At 37.5% G+C, this 17,001-nt stretch overlaps 1 protein-coding gene across 1 annotated transcript; it reads left to right on the top strand.

The window, feature by feature from the left end:
- Positions 1-1,172: 1,172 nt before the first annotated feature.
- Positions 1,173-13,602, top strand: RSBN1 (round spermatid basic protein 1). The gene is made up of 6 exons (XM_019470374.1): positions 1,173-1,842; positions 8,719-8,856; positions 9,295-9,437; positions 10,324-10,491; positions 11,462-11,570; positions 12,175-13,602. Exons 1-6 carry the CDS (start codon positions 1,219-1,221, stop codon positions 12,634-12,636), a joined length of 1,644 nt encoding a protein of 547 aa, XP_019325919.1. The 5' UTR covers positions 1,173-1,218; the 3' UTR covers positions 12,637-13,602.
- Positions 13,603-17,001: the final 3,399 nt, after the last annotated feature.

The following is a 17,001-nucleotide window of genomic DNA, read 5'->3' on the forward strand; positions in this document are numbered from 1 at the left end:
CTTCCTAGTAGCTGGTACAATGCTGTGTTTTGGATTTAGGATGAGAACATGTTTTTTTTCTTTAACTTCAAGTATTGCAAGAGAATAAAGAGGGAGTACAAATTTGATAGCTTTGCAGACAAAGAAAGGAAATTTTGTTAGCATAAAGCCCTGTGCTGTGGGAAACTGAAAAACTTTAGCTATTGCATCTTCTAGTCAGATGTTACCGTCAGCAGGAGATTGTTCTGATCCCCATAGCTATCCTAGTAATGTGGCTCTTAGAGGTTTATGTGCATTGTTGGCTCGAAGTAGTTCTTCGATTCAGGCAGATTAAATCTTGTCTTGGCAATTGAGTTTTTTAACGCTGGACCATCAAGATTTCTAACTACCATTGTCGCTTGCTGAATATTATTTGAATTAGTTTTTACTCCTAAAAGATGAGCAATTAAACTATGACATTTTGTCTAACAGAACTACTTCTTTACGTTTTATCTCTTGGCCTTCAGCCTTTTACAGGTTGATTAACCTTTAAAAAAAACCCAACCACCTCTTAATTTCTAGCTCTGAATTAACTGAATAGTTAACTATAAGACTAACAAAAGATAGCTGAAGATGTGGATGTGATGATTTGGATCCTTTAATACAAAAGATCAGCAGTCTAAGATTCTTTTGGCCAGAAAGCTAACTGCTTTAAGGATTTTTACCTCTAAATGTCAATAATGCTTGTACCTCTTCAGTTGCACTCTGTTTTGCTTCTATATTGTGTATCCAAAATCAGGGAAGTGTTCTGTAATGAAAGTCTTGATGTTTAAATACATACTTGTTTACCCTCTTCCCTTGCATGGCACTGCCTTAAATGTCAGAAGTTATTAATGTACTTAATTATAGATGTTCTGAAATACGGACTTCTTTTAAAGGTTTTCTAATAAATCTATTAAAAATTGAAATATTTCTAAAATATTAAGCTTGAGTTCTGGAATCTTTCCTTAATTCAAGGCTTTCTTTGCATAATAACTAGATGTACTGCATTTTTTTGTTGTATAATTAAGTCTTGTAAGTCAAAAGTCAAGGTATTACTATTGGTCAGTCTTCCTGGGAATAGATAGCTTTAGCAAATGAGAGGCCTTAATTCTTTTTGGGTGAATATGCTGCAACTGCAGAACTCTAATCTTCTCTTTATTGTTGCTGCCAGAAACTCCAGATGAAAATGGCAAAACCCAGCGAGCTGATGGTCTTATTATGAAGAAGATAAAGAAAAAAAAGAAAAAGAAACACCGGGAAGATATGAGGGGAAAACGCCTGAAGATGTACAACAAAGAAGTGCAGACAGTGTGTGCTGGACTCACTCGCATTGACAAAGAGACTCTGTCTCAAGGACAGTGTGATAACTTAGAAATGAACAAGGAATCCTTCAGGTATCTGAAGGATGAGCAGCTCTGCAGACTGAATTTGGGTATGCAGGAATATCGAATACCCCAGGGAGTACAAACACCATTTGTGACACACCAGGAGCATTCTGTTCGCAGCAGCTTCTTGAAAACTGGCACTAAATTTAGTAACTTCATTCATGAAGAACATCAGTCCAATGGTGGTGCTCTGGTCCTTCATGCTTACATGGATGAACTCTCATTTTTGTCTCCAGTGGAGATGGAGAGATTTGCAGAAGAGTTTCTTGCGTTGTCATTCAGTGAAAATGATAAAAATGCAGCCTACTATGCTTTAGCCATAGTACATGGAGCAGCTGCTTATTTACCAGACTTCCTGGATTACTTTGCTTTTAACTTTCCTAACACTCCAGTGAAAATGGAAATTTTGGGCAAGAAGGACATTGAAACAACAACAATTTCAAATTTTCACTCTCAGGTAAGAACTGTTTAAAGGCATAAGTTGCACAACACCTAGATTCAATTAATCTCATTAATCCAGAGCAGGGATGGCCTAAAATAGGTGAAGCACAAATTTTTTTCTAAGCAGATGAAAAAAGATGATGTTGGGACTACTGCTACTGTGCTGTTTATTCCTGTTTCTGCTTAAAGCTTTTGTGCCCACTGGTAGTTGGTGAATCACATTTCAGACACTGCTAACTGTGACCTGTAGAAGATCTGCACTGATCTTCTTGCAGACTTTGAGTTGATCTTCTAAACTTGGGAGAACACTGACATTGTTCAGATTAATAGGCAAGTCTGTATTAAGAGTTGTATAGATTGCAGATACTAACACTGCTTTTTCTATTCAATAGATCTGTTTTGGAAAAAGACGTTACTTTTCAGGTTTCAGTATGTCATTCACAACAAATAAGTATTTTAACATCTTAATTGTATCAGTAGCTGATGCTGGGTGTTTAAACTTTCCAGCTTCAGAGGGGTGGTTAGAATATCTTTTTAATTGCCTTTGAAAAAGGCTTTCATTTTATATACTACCTTGATTTCCATAGTAGGATTAAACTATCTTAAATTCTCAAACTGTATCTCCATGTAACTTAAATGGATGCAACAGTAATAACTAAGCTAATTTCAAGATTCCCATATGAAAAACCCTTGCATTTGACTCCTGTGATCAAGCTTAGAACTATCTATGAACGTACAGCAACATTACAGTTTAGATAAATTTGTTTCAGATGGAATAAAACCTCTTCTTGCTTAGTCTAGTCTGAGAACAGATTCAAACTGCTGATTACTTTAAGGTCTTGAATAAAGACTTTAAATTATGTTCACTGGTTCACCAATTGGAAGGAAAAACCTGAAACTCTGTAGTGGAGTGCACTTCAGTACTATTGGAACAGACTTTTTTTAGCAACAGATTTTGAAATAGTAATGCTTGTGGATGGGCTATCTGGATCTCTCCAGAGTTTATCAAAATGCTTGTAAGCAAGATTTGCAATGGAAAAACAGTTACTGCTTTACAGAAAGTTACTGCATGGTCACTTGCAGAGTCTTTGAATACTTTCCAGCATTCATCATAGATACCATTAAATTAGTAATTCTGACATTTAGCTTACAAATTTGTTTGACAATGAATAGCTGCTGCAGCACTTAATTCAAACCAGCTTCTATTTCTTGATTTAAGTAATTCTTTGCACTGACAGAGCTGCATCAGAGTGAATAGTACTCCAAAACCAGTCTGTCTGAGCATACAAACTGCTGCTATCAGCAAGAACACTTTTGCACAGTACATACCTGTGCTCTGCAGATGTGAAACTTGTCCACAGGTTAGGTTTTAAAGTCTTCTGTATTAGTGATTTATCTATGTTCTTTGACATCATGATTACATTCTAATTTACTCTGAGTACATGTGATGACGCCCTAAAATGGCTAAACAGTGCCAATTGGATATTTAACAATTACACTTTTTCTTGGTGAATGTCTGTCTTGTGAACATGAATAGCTTATACTATAAATACATGTGAGGAACGTATGGTAATAAATAAGAGGCTTCACTGGGTTATAGTCTGTGCTGGTATTTCAGTTAATTCTAAGTACTGTCTAAACTTGATTGAGTCATGACATAAGGTTCAGTTGGTCTAAAACACCTCTCTAAACCCAGCCTCAGCATGACCTGGTTAATCTTCTCTGGCTGAAATATGTTGGCGTGGTTCACACACTGAGCAAACATAGAGAAGTATAGTTGTCACAACTCTTAAGACAGCTGAAACAGGACTCTTCAGAGAATATAGGTGATGGTAAAATATTTAGTTGAAGGATGCATTTAAATTACTGGTGGATTCAACTATGGTAGCTGCATGCTGCTAAAACTCAAGTTTTGCAAGCTAGCTTATCTTTAAATAGAGAAGGCTAAAATGCCCTGCTTAAGAAAGCACAGGGAGGATAAGTCTGGCTATTTTACTGCTATTCCTTGGCAGCGCTGTTGAGGAATGAACAGATTGGCTAAGCTTCACTTTTGGACCTTCCTGTATGAGAAATTGTACAACACAAAAGCACTTTATAGTTACGCCTTTGCAGATTAAGCATATTACAGTATTGTATGCTGTAATACTGATATTATTTTTAATTGAAGATGCTCAGTTAAAAGTCATCTCCATTCTAGGTTGAACCTTCTGTATGTATGAACTTGTTTGCTGTACTGAACCATACTGTGGCAAGGGGATTTCAAGCATTAGGTAGTCTTGAGTCCTGGAGACTTTGATCTGTAAACTGCAAGTTAACTGGAAGTTAATGTGACCTTTGGCTTGTACAACATTCAGCTGTTTTGTGTACCTTTTCAGACAAACTGAATTTTAGTAGGAAGTGTCTCCAATTCAAAATAAGGACTTTAATCTGGAAGATTTCATAAAAATCTAGTTAATTATAACTCCCTTGCAAGGTGAATTCCTCTGTTCTCAGGGCAGTGAGGACAATGTAAATTGAATGTTTATAACAAAGCATTCCAATGTGTATTTGTAGTATAACTGTTTGGTTTCTGTATATTAAAATAATTAAGCTTCAATGTTCTCTGGATTTTTTGCTTGCATTGGCTCTGGCTCATTTGTTCTAATACTTTAGTGCTAAAGCTAAGCTTTAGTTTGGAGCTACTCACTTGGACTAAGAGCTTTCAAGACTCAAATCACTGAACAGTGATGTGTAAGCTTTCTCCACATAAGGGCATACTTCAACTTGAAAGTTCTTAGCAGTGCAGTGAGAATGAACTCTTGTTTTCTCTATCAGTTGTTTCAGTACAACTGCTTCTAGGTCTACTCAGTGAATTGGAATATATCTAGACTTGAAAAAAACACTTCAGTGTTTTTTCCAAGAAGAAATGATCAACTGCCTGATCAGTTCTCTGTATGGCCCAAAGAACAGTTAAACTGTCACAAAGGAGTGGGGGTTCTGGGAATAGGCCAGGAAAGTGTTGAGGGAAGTAGGTTTTGCATAAGCTCCTTCTGGGAAGGAGGTGGGAGAAGCAGCCAACAGGTGATAATAGGATAAGTTTTCCTACTCTGCAACATACTGTCAGAAAAGGTTACTCTATTCCTGACAGCTTTGGTTAATGAACCATATCAGATTTGGTTGTCTGCTCCACCTTAACTTTTCTTACTCCTGGAAGAAGGTCTCTTATTCTGGAAGGTCAATTTCTTTTTTTTTTTAGCAGAAGCTATCAAAGTGTGAAATAGAGAAATTGTGCATCTGTACTGCAAACTTAATTTGGTTTATCACTTAAGCCATACAAATAATGCCCGGTGGTCTTGCTGAAATATCTGACAGGTTTTAGTCAAACACAAACCCTTGCTGTAATGGCATGTCACACTGTCTTCCTTTCCTCCTTCTGTTGTAAATAGTAAGCCTTCTTGTGTTCTTGCTTTCTTACTATAGCAAAGTGTTTGCATGGTTGGTTTTATAGCTGACTTGACATACTAAAATATTGTCACTGTCAACTGATTCATGCTTTTCTTGAAACTAGAGAGAAACTTCTGAAATTTAACCTCATTTGTCTCAAGCTTATGTCTCATCTGTATGTCCTCTTCTTATCCTACATAGGTATACTGCTTGCTTAACCCTTCATGAGGCAGTGGTCTGAATTATCTCAGTAACATGCAAATACTAGATCTGTAACTTCTACAGGAAACACTGATGCTGTCTACTTCTATTCTCACTCAAGTGTGCGGAACACTGATAGGCACATCATTCAGCTGCTATAAAATGTCTCCATTAACACCGAAAAGCTAATTTTAAATATGCCTATAACTTCACTCTTAGTGTGATCCTGTATGGAGTAGGGGATACATAGGGTAGTGATAGTTGTTTGGCATTTTGAAAGGGCACAGGACACCTGAGTGGTCTTACTAGCCCAATGGTCCTTCTATAGCAGTAAAGGTAGTGCATGATCTGATCCATAGATAGTGGCAGTTAGTACTCATATGATCCACTGATGTTTTTAAAGAAGCATAGTGAACAAATTATAGCAGTGAAGGTGCTGTGGTAATAAGTTATTAACTTCTGACAGCCATGTAAACTGGAATGACACAGGCTAGGTTCCTAAGCAAGAATTGAAATTTAAACAAAAATAAGAAACTTTGTTATATCCACTAGGACCTTTCTCAGAGTGACTTCAGGTATTTCATAGTCTTACCTTTCTTCCCTGAAAAGAGGGGTGCATGAAGATGGCTGTGAAATTAATATGGCTGTTAAGAGTGCATCTAGAGCACTTTGCAGATGAAATGTCAAAGTAGTTTGCAAGAAGGTGCAGCAAGCAGGTTACCTGGTTTTCCTTTACAGGTGGGTGGTTTAGTGTCCCATGAGTAAAATGCCTGTTCTTTTACATGGTCATGAACATGCTTGTTACTACACACAAGGTCTTAGCATACTCCATATTCTTGAGACCACTAACCTAACCAGTGGTATTTGTATTTGTGCTGCTCTGGAGGAATTAAGGATGAGAGAAACTATATGTGAAGGAATTTTTTACAGCGTATTAAACTATAGACTACTTCCCCTGTGATTGAGGTGCTTGCAATGAATACTACTGCCTGCTGGGAATTGCCATGAGTTGGTACATATTTTCAGTGTAAACACATCCTGGTTTTAATTCTCAAGTCTATCTGTTTCTTTAAGTTCTATTAAAAACTAGCAAAACATTGAAATCCAAGATTTCCTTAAAGTATTTCTAGTGTCTCTTTTACAGCTCTTGAATTCTTTTTATTTTTTCATTGCATTCCAGTGCATTAAAAAAATAATGTTAAAGCTTCTAGTTTTTAATTCCCTTTGAAAACATTACAAGGAAAAACTGCATATGGTATTATAATTCATTTTAACTTGTGACCAACACCTGTGAAATACCAGTGAATACTCAACAGGTGGTTTCAATAGAACAACTCTCATCTGGAAGTAGTCTATCTCCACTTACTTTAATAGTACCAGGCAGTTAAACTTAACTGGCTTAAATACCAGAGCATTTCAGTCCTTAGTTCTCCCATAGGCGCACAAAACTAGACTAATGCTATGGTTTTCCAATACTGCTGCTCTGAATTGCATTCTAGCTAGCTGGTGGAATCATTCCACTTTACTGATGTTAGATATGAACCTTTACCAGTAATGTTCTAATAGGATTTGGAGACTTAACTTTCTTAGGGCAACAGCCAAAAAGAATTAGCAGCCTCTGAAGATAGTGCCTGGTTCATAAAATCTGTATGGTCAAAACCAGAAAGTTAGTATGTGCTCATTCAGCTGCTGTTGCTGGTCTTGATGGACTTGAAGGTAGAGTGCTTGAGCTGCACAATGTTCTGTGAGTGACTTGGGATGTAAACTTCTACACATGCAAGTAGAGGTGATGTGGTGCAGCAGTTGGCTTAGGGCTGAGGAATAAAGCTATATGTGAAGTCGTCTTTGGCTCCTACTTAGCTTTTAATTAAAATGTAAATGTGTGTAATTAATGCAGAACTGCCAACGGCATATACACAAAGCTAAAGAAAGGAGGACTCTGGAAATAGGAGTGAGCTAAACTCCTATAATTAAGAAGCTAAATATCTATGGTTGCTGCTAGAGGATAAAATTGCAGCAGTAACTGTAACTCTTGTTTTATTAGTCTCTCTCCTAATCTACCTTTAACAACTTCATGGAGTAGTTTAACTACATCTGGTTTGTTGGCTAAACTGCGAAACTTAAAACTAAGCTCTTCATACATATATCTGTAAATGGAGTTATAAAAGGTATCACACTTTCTGAACATGACTATAAAACTGCAAATTTACCAGTAACCCTCTGTCCTTTGTACCTGTCCCACCACTTAGCCATGGAGATTGGCTGTAGTTTTTCACCACTAGAACTGCTTGATGAATGTAGAGAGGCTGTTGAAGAGTGATGGAAGGTTGGAGCTCAGACACAATTGAGTATGCAAAACAGACTAATTATGGCAGAATTTCTTATCTTTTAAGATTGAATAGGTGCTGCATCTACATACAACCTACTCTGTGGCCATATGGCATGTTATAGCTGCAGTCCATAGGATGAGAGTAGAGAACACTGGAGTCTTGCCAGTGGTTCTCCTCCAGGAACAGGAAATTGGCAAGAAAAGTTTCCAGATGACCTGGGAAAGTGGGACAGTCTGTGCTACAGAGGATGGCAAAAAGCTGTAAGAGAGATAAAGTGTTTCTGGTCACAACAGAGACAGCTGGTTATATTGCAAATGGTAATCCTGAAATTGTTGTACATGAACACTGGATTTCTAGCTAGACCTCTCATTTCCTCAATTTTTGTCCAATTTTGTGTGTACACTATAGCGATGTTACCAGAACCACTGCATGAAGGACACCTAGATTTTTCACTACAGTCATAGGGAAAAGACCTATAGGACATGACTGAAATGAAGAATGCACATATTTCAATAGCATACAGTTTGAAATGTAGAAGCAACAGTCAACTGCACAAATTAGTGGAGAGTTAAGTTTGCTGGTGAAGGACTGAGTCACAATGAAACTGCGTGGTGGATTTCTCAAGTCAGCCTGGAAGTGTTGAATTGTTCCTGAATTAGTCAAATATGAACTTGCTATTACTCAAACTTTAGAAGTATTTCCTATCAGTAATACAGACAGGAGTTCTTTTCTCTTGGGATACCCTATGGGCATCTGTTCTAAGCAGTCTCTGTGCATATTCCCAAAGGCATCTCTAATGAAATAGATGTAGATGAGTCATGTAGATGAATCCAAGATTCATCTCTGCTGTGGCCTAGTGTATTATATCAGTCAATTTTAATCTCTTGTAACAGAACTAAAGCTGTGGTGGTATTGCCTTTTCCTTTTTGGCCACTCAGGTCAATCGAACGTACTGCTGTGGAACCTACAGAGCAGGACCAATGCGGCAGATCAGTCTTGTTGGAGCAGTGGATGAAGAAGTTGGGGACTACTTCCCAGAATTTCTAGATATGTTAGAAGAATCTCCTTTTCTCAGAGTAAGCAGTAACTTGTGGTGTTTTGTTTAGAGTGCTATAGATATTTAAACAATTACTAAGTTTCATATATTTACAAGTAATTAGAAACCATAAAGTATTTTCTCTATTGATGTGCTTATTGTTTGGGCTACTGAGGTACATTCTTTCCTGTATCCAAATAAAAGGTACTGAATTAGGTAGCTACAGTTGTGTGAATAATTAAAAAATTAAATATAGTTTATAATGTGCACTGCATAATCAACTACTTCCCTAAAAACTAATTTTGATAAAGTTAGCTTGGAATATGTTTTACCTCTCAAACTTATTTTAGTTTCTATGCAATTCTTTTGACAGCAAATTTGAGCAGTTTTACCAAAGGCATCATTTAATTTTTCTATCTCACCCAGTGTTTTGTGTTATGTGTGTTTTGTGGGTTGTTTTGTTTTTGTTTTCTTTTAGATGACTTTGCCCTGGGGTACTCTTTCTAGTCTCAGACTTCAGTGCAGGTCACAAAGTGATGATGGTCCCATAATGTGGGTGAGACCAGGAGAGCAGATGATCCCAACAGCTGATATGCCAAAATCGCCATTCAAACGGCGCCGGTAATGTTTTGTTTTCCTTTCGGTATTAAAGGTAAAACACTGCAGTTATGTCTGTGTTAGATTTGAGAACAAAACCTAAATACTTTATATGTAACTAGTTCTTCATAAGGCTAATTCACAGATTTAAGTTTCATTTTCATTTCTGTTTCAAATTGGCTCAGTGAATAAGACAAATATGTTATTTGTGATGGTTATTTTATTTCACCACTTTTCATAGTAGTATGTCCTAGATCAATGCTTTCTTAAGATTGAAACCTCTTTTTATTATCCTTCAGGAGACTTGTTTTATTCATCTTATTTCTGTGGAAAGAACTAATTCGGTGATGGGGGCAGGTGAAATGCTATAAAACAGCAGAGATCCTTACACTGTTCATGTCGCATTTTAGTGTTAGTGCTAAAGCACTTGTAATACTGTCTGCCTTCTTAGGAAATATTGTGGTATACATAGGTACTTGCTATCTTTCTCAGAAAGAGTGTGCTGTAGAACAAATTTTAGGAGATAAAGAATTGGAAGCATATTTTATATTGTAATTTCAAGCAGAATTTTTGGACATACTCCCAAATAACTAAAAGTTAGTATCTATTAAAATAGTTCTATTTTACATACCATTAAATTCCTGGAAGAATTCTTTCAGCACAAGTGAACAAAAAATTTTTTTTTATGATTGGATTTGTTTTATAAAGTTTGATCTCATAACCTGAATTGTACTTTGCTGTATTTGTTTCAATCTTTTGTCAAATAAACACCTAGAAGAAATCAGAGGGAAGTGCTTCGCTCTTTGATTTTGAAGCCTGCAGCACACAACACTTCAAGATTATTTTAATACAAGTATTTATTTTGAGTAGTCTGAAACATTTTTTAGTATGTCTTTTTATCATGTTGTAGGTCAATGAACGAAATAAAGAATCTCCAGTACCTACCTCGGACCAGTGAGCCCCGTGAGGTTCTGTTTGAAGACAGAACTAGAGCTCACGCTGATCATGTGGGTCAAGGGTTTGACTGGCAGAGTACAGCTGCTGTAGGTGTTCTGAAGGCTGTACAGTTTGGGGAATGGTAAGTGCCACTGAAATGCAACTATTTCTAGTAGGAGGGGGTAATGCTAAATGTTTTCTCTCTTAAAAAAGGAAAATTCCTTGGAAAACAAGCCTAATCAAAGAAATGGTTTAAATCCCGTAATGAGACAAATGCTGTCCAGAGCTTGAAAAACACAAGCTATATACCTACTATTTTTCCCTCTTGAGGCAGTAGAAAAGTTGTTAACAGCAGTTTGCGGAAAACTTTAGTGACATACAAAATAAGCCTTAAGATACCATGCCTGGACCATCATCTGTGATTGTTTTTTTCCTGAATAGGTACATTAATGCTAACTTCTTTAACAGTAATCTAAGAACTCAATGTAATTAATTTCACAGCTACAGTGCTTTCTCATTTCATGTACCCAGGACATTGCTGTTGACCTTGCACAGAAACTAGATTTGCATCATAGTTATTTCTAGCAATTACAGTAGAAATTGGATAGCATCACTAGCAATATCTTCAGATTTTTTCATATGAATAAAAGGTGCCAGAACTTCCTTTACTCTGATTCACAGCTGTTGAATAAAGCCCAGCTCCTCATTGCTTTGGCTTCAGAGTTACTTTGTTACTTTACATTTTCCCCTTAATACAGAATTATTCTGTCTAATTATAGAATGGAAGAGTTGAGGCAAATTGTGGTTCCTTAAACAGGCAGAGAACTTTAGTGGCAATTTGAACCTAGTTCTCGGACATTTCAGTATAGTAATTGTCCACGAAAATATCACTTCTGTTGTGCATGCATCAAGGAAGAAGTACAATGGAAAAAAAAAAATCTATGAATTATACCTCCTTTTCAAAATAATGTGTATTGAGAAGTGATGAGACTTCGTGTGCAGTGTAAAACTGAAGTAGGTCATTGGTTCAATGAAACTTTCTGCTGGAAAGAGCTATAATTTTCTATAAATCAAATTCTTTAAAAATTCCTGGAATTCTCATCTTTTTCTAGGAGTGACCAGCCTCGTATAACCAAAGATGTGGTTTGTTTCCATGCTGAAGATTTCACTGATGTTGTGCAGAGACTTCAGTTGGACCTGCATGAACCTCCAGTGTCACAGGTATTGAATCTTCCCTAGTGACAGCTCATTCTTAGCATTTTGCAAGCAGCTTCTAACAGTTTTCAGGTTCACTGTGTAGCCAGCCCTTTTGTATCCTCAGTGGCCCTCAACTCACGGCTCTCTTGGGCAATTTCCCTTCTCATGTTTCAGAATAGAATAGTTCAGTTGGAAGGGACCTACAATGATCATCTAGTCCAACTACTTTTCCTTTCCACCAAGCTGGGATTTATGCTGTGAGTCATGATATGTGCTATAGAAGCAATTAGGTATGCCTGTTTCTGCCTTTTCTAATATACTGATGTTGTCTTAGGATGTGAAGGCATCTAAACTCAGTCCTGTCAGCCAAAGCAATGCAGCCTCATGTCGAACCTACTGTTTTCAACTACAACTGTAGAATGCTCTTAACTGTTCATTGTCCTCTCCTAAGATGTGCACATTAGATAAATTATACTTAAAAAGTCCATTTCTCATTTAAATTTGAAGTTTTACCTGTTAAACAGAAACATTCTGATTTAGACATGAAGTATGTTGAAAATAGGTGGATACTGAATTGCTTCCTCTAAACAGAGTATACCACTAACTTTACCATCTTTCCTTCTCTCAGTGTGTTCAATGGGTGGATGAAGCCAAACTAAACCAAATGAGACGGGAAGGCATTCGCTATGCTAGAATTCAGTTGTGTGACAATGACATCTACTTCATCCCTAGAAATGTCATTCATCAGTTCAAAACAGTGTCAGCAGTCTGCAGCTTAGCCTGGCACATAAGACTTAAACAGTATCACCCTGTGGGGGAGACTTCTCAAAATGCAGAAAGCAATTCAAGCCTGAACAGTAGTATTCCTGGAAAGACAGAGTCAGAAGGTGAACCCCAGTGTGTGAGTGTAAAAATAGAGTCTGAAGAACCAGGTATAGAAATGCAGCTTACAACAGGGGTGCTCTCCTCCTCTGTTTCTTCAATATCAGGACTTGTGCAACCAGATCAGGTGGCCCAGCCCCTTCCAGGTTTTAAAATAGAGTCTGATCAGCAACACAATCCACAGGATCATGCAGGCTCTTCTGTGTGATATGTAAATAATCAAACATTTTTTTAACAACTTTTTAAAATTTTGATGTGAAGTTATAGTTTTATAACTGGCTTATGTTTTATTGGAGAAATCTTGCCTATAATTCTATAAAGAAAGGTGACATTCCAAAATGTCAAGCATATCTTTTTTACACAGATTATGCAAAATTCAAGTTGTATTTTAACCCCTTAGTACAACCTGTAACAGTGGTCTACCACTTCTTTCTGTTTAAGTAAAGAGATATTGAATATCTCCTCAAAGTCAGAATGAAATTCCTCCAGGAACATAAAATGATTGAACTATATTGGTCAGTGTTATTTCCCTACTTTTACTTTATCTCTAATCTTCACCAGAAAGTGATGCTTTTGTAGAAGACTTGCAAAGTGACTTTCCCATGTCATTTTAATTGCTTAAAAGAAAAAAAAAAGAGAAAGCACAGCACTTTTGATGATTTGTGAAATTTTTGGTATGTCTGTTCTTGACATGTTGGTTTATATAGAGGTTGCGTTTATATACAAGCTATAGAAATTGATCTCTATTTCTTACAGTTCCTACAAAGGTGATCGGTAAAATTAACTGAAGAAAGTGTCTGATCCTGTTGAAATGCAATGACTTACTGACCTAACACTTTTCACAGCACTGCTTACGTTGTTTGGTGTGAGAATTTTGCTTCCAAAATACATCTTCCCTGAACATGATTAATACTAGTGTCAAAATTAGAGAACCTATTGGTAGTCTTGTGGAGGAAACTGCTATCTTTGAGCACTTTAAGGCTTTAAAATACTAACCAACTTGGCAGCTTGTTTTGATCAGGTCGTAATGTGTCCAATGGAACCACACTTTCCCTTGTACTGATGCACTTAATATAATAGCATTGAGTTGATAACTGACTTACACAGTAAGGCTGTGCTTATTCTAGGAAGTTTTGTATTACTATTTCACAATAAAAAGTATTATGGCATTGGACTGCTGTTTCCATGTGTAGCTTCTGGGTGCCCAGGTACTGTGGAAAAATCAGTGGCACATGCTAAATATGTAGAGTGTCAGCTATCAACAGTTTTTAAACAATCTTTCAATATTTCTGGATGTTAACGTGTAATCTGTATTTGACTTTCACTCACCCCATTTATTACTGCCCTTTCCAGTCATCAAAAGGAAAAGTCCTGTCCCGTTCTCCCTCTCCCTTCCCCCTCCCCACATTTAGAGTACAAGTTGGGTTTTGGTGCAACTTAAGCTGTCTCCAGATAACTTTATTTGTTCTAATCCTCACTGGGGTAGGAAAGATTTGAAACACTATGTTAGACTAGACAAAAGCAAAGATGCTGTGTTAGTTCTGGATGCATCTTTTTAATATCAATTATTACTCTTCTCTTTATAAGGGTCTCTAAAATATGTTACTCTATTATAAATCTTACTTTGTGCAATATTGTTTGTGTAGGCTTTTATATACATATTAGCACCTCAGTGTAGAGGTCACTATTTTAAACTGATAGAAAAATAATCATCAGAAGATACTGCAGTGATTAGTTAGAACCTGTATTACTCCTTATGTGTATGTATGTATTGTCTTCGGTACAAAAATGAGGACTAGGAAATATTTCAATTTAAAACTAATTTACAGATTGAAGTGGTAGTGACTTGTTTAGTAATCTGTGTAAATAAGGTGTTAGAATGGAAAGCTTTCATGATGAAAAGTAATGTGATTCATGCAGGGGTGTAATTTAATCTTAGCAGAAATTCTAGATGACCCAGACTGGTTCATAAATGAGCCGTCTGTTCTCTGGTGGGTTTTTTCCACTTTTTATGTTGAGAGGAATTTCATAGCTTTAAGGGTTGTGCAAAGTAAAATTCCTCACAGGCAATAGCGGTTTCAGTTCATCCTTCACATTCAAAGATCGTATTACCCAAGGGTGTTCTTTCCTTTTTACGAAGTCTGCTAGTCTTCCAAGTGCCCATTTCACTTCTCACATGTGCTATTCTTTGGTCGTGTCAGTAGAGGTACATCAATAAGGTGGCCGTTCTTTGACAGCCAGCACTGCGTACAATCACTCAGGAATTGACAAATCTGCAGATACTACAGGGAGTCTGCAAACATAACTTTAAAGGCAGAATAAACAGATTAAGAGCCCCCATACACCAACTTGTCTGTTTCATAGTGAAAGTTGAAATAGAATGAAGAGGGAATCAATTTGGAAGTCCTCTGTAAATTCTAATAGCATGTTTTCAAATGGACAAAGGAAGAAGACCAGAGTGGCTCATGTTGTTTTCAAAACTGTAGCTTTAGTGAAATCTGTGACTACAGCCTGAAATACCAGGAAAATGCTCTGACTTATCTCTCTGGATGGAGGGACATGACCAATAGTATCATGCTCTCTTTATGTTCCATTCAATTACTAACTTAATATCTAATGTCAGATTTAAATACAGAAATGTATCTTCAAATGACTTGAATGTTGCTGATGCTGTTCTAGCATGCTTGGAAGACTGAGGAGGAGAGGAGCAAACTTTATAAAAATCTATTACCTAAATATGTTATCAATTTTGGTACGCTTTAACCAAAATGACATACTACTTTCAAACTCCACTTCAATTCTGGATGTAAAGTATGAGAGGGATTGCTTACAAAGCTGATCGCTGTGCTGTCTAGCCATTGTTTCAAGATTGCTTCAATTGCACTGAAAACAACAGAGCAGAATTAGAACAATGCCTTGATGGGAAAGATGCAAATGTTTTCCAGAACAAGACATGTAGAATACTGATTTTTATAAGCTATAGCTATTTAGAAATGAAGTAATGAGTTCAAGCCACTTAGTGTTTGCTGAGCAAAACGAATCTCTGGGTAGGTCCAAGTAAATGTTTCTGAATATCGCTCATGTTAAATAGCTGGCTGTTTGAATTTCTCTGTAAGATTTCCTAAAACAGCCTATGTAATGAGATAATCAAACTTTAGCAAATTTCATGGGTTGTTGTAATAGTCCTCAGTAGTACCCAGATAGATACCAAGCAGTTCATAAATATGAATGCGCTGGTCAGCTACTGTAAATCCTCAATTCTCCATTTATGAGGATCTGCCCTGCGATATGTCTGTCAGCTGATAATGAGAAAACACTCCTGCTTTATACTGGAGACAACTGCTAATTGACCAAGCACTCTGTCTATGAAGAGTGATCAGCTTTGAGATATGGAACTCGGGCTTAGGCTTCTATTTTAAATAAAGTCCTGTTGATTAAAATTGTCACTTGGGATAAAGGTGAGTAGCTCAGTGGTGCTAGAAGTGGACCAGCGAAATGCAGTTTAGAGATGAAATACCAGTTAGCTTCAATTTCCTCTCTCCTCTAGACATGCTACAAGTCATTTTGTGCAGATACTCGACACGTTCTCTTCCAGGAGGGTGGGACACTCGGCGAAGTGTTCTCAGGGGATTTATAATCAACACTTTTCACAGGTATAGATCTTGCCATACAGAAAAAGGGCTCTCTACTGTACTCTGTCAGTTTTCCTGCATGTTACAGTTCAGTTCCCCTGGACAAGGCTAATTGTCAGAGCTTTTCCCACAGGCGTGAGCTCAAGTCCTTCATCTGGCGTGGCCTGCCGTTTTCAGGTCTGAATCAACTGAGTAATAAACTCTGAAATTGTAGTTTCCGAGGAGTGCCAAGTGTTGGCAGCTCTGTACTTGCTCGAGGGGTGCGAGAAGAGGGGAGCGCTTGTTTTTACTCCCAGAACAGTGGCCTCTCTCCCCCGAAAGCTCGTCCTGTATATTCTTATGCTGTCCGGTGAGAAATCCCAGCGGCATGTGGCAGCCTCGGGGGCGATGGCACAGGGGCTGAGGAGGTGTCTGCGGGGCGCTCCGAGTGTTTAGAGAAATACATACGCTTCTGATTTCTTTGTACAACATGTAAAGAGACTTCTGTATTGCTGTTTTTGTGATTTAATTTGATTTTGATTGGCAGCTACGATTTTTTCTGTGGTTTTAATTTATCTAAGGTCTCTGCCTACAGAGGGACGTGTACAATTGCCTGGAAGACTGTTTGCTTTGTGCGGCCTTAGTGTATTTATTGACATTAGCAAGTGTTTCAAAGAGGTTTTACAATGAGTAGTGCAGCGACGAAGCGCTCGAGCCTCTGTGTGAATACTCTAACGCAGTGCATTTCTGTCAGTAGCTGACTGTACACGAGTGTCAAACTGTTAAGCTATTTCTTTGTAAAATAGTCCAACGGAATGCATAGAATTTTTTCCTGTAAAGTATTTTTTTAATAAACAAAGTCTGATTTTGTCCTTTACGGCCTGGCTGCTTATTTCTGCTCTAGAGCCGCGGCGGTGGGCGGCCGGGGCGGAGCCGCGCTCGGCGCTCTCCTGGTGCTGCCT

This window comes from Aptenodytes forsteri, unplaced genomic scaffold, assembly GCF_000699145.1.
Source record: "Aptenodytes forsteri isolate BGI_AS27 unplaced genomic scaffold, ASM69914v1 Scaffold142, whole genome shotgun sequence".
In the NCBI taxonomy this organism is placed as follows: domain Eukaryota; kingdom Metazoa; phylum Chordata; class Aves; order Sphenisciformes; family Spheniscidae; genus Aptenodytes; species Aptenodytes forsteri.

What these genes read in the sequence shown, in the direction of transcription:
- RSBN1 (XM_019470374.1), top strand. Translation starts at nt 1,219, where the DNA reads ATGAAGAAGATAAAGAAAAAAAAGAAAAAGAAACACCGGGAAGATATG. An exon ending in AAGAATCTCCTTTTCTCAGA is followed by an intron (nt 8,857 to 9,294) that starts GTAAGCAGTAAC and finishes GTTTTCTTTTAG; the next exon opens with ATGACTTTGCCCTGGGGTAC. An exon ending in ATGAACCTCCAGTGTCACAG is followed by an intron (nt 11,571 to 12,174) that starts GTATTGAATCTT and finishes TCCTTCTCTCAG; the next exon opens with TGTGTTCAATGGGTGGATGA.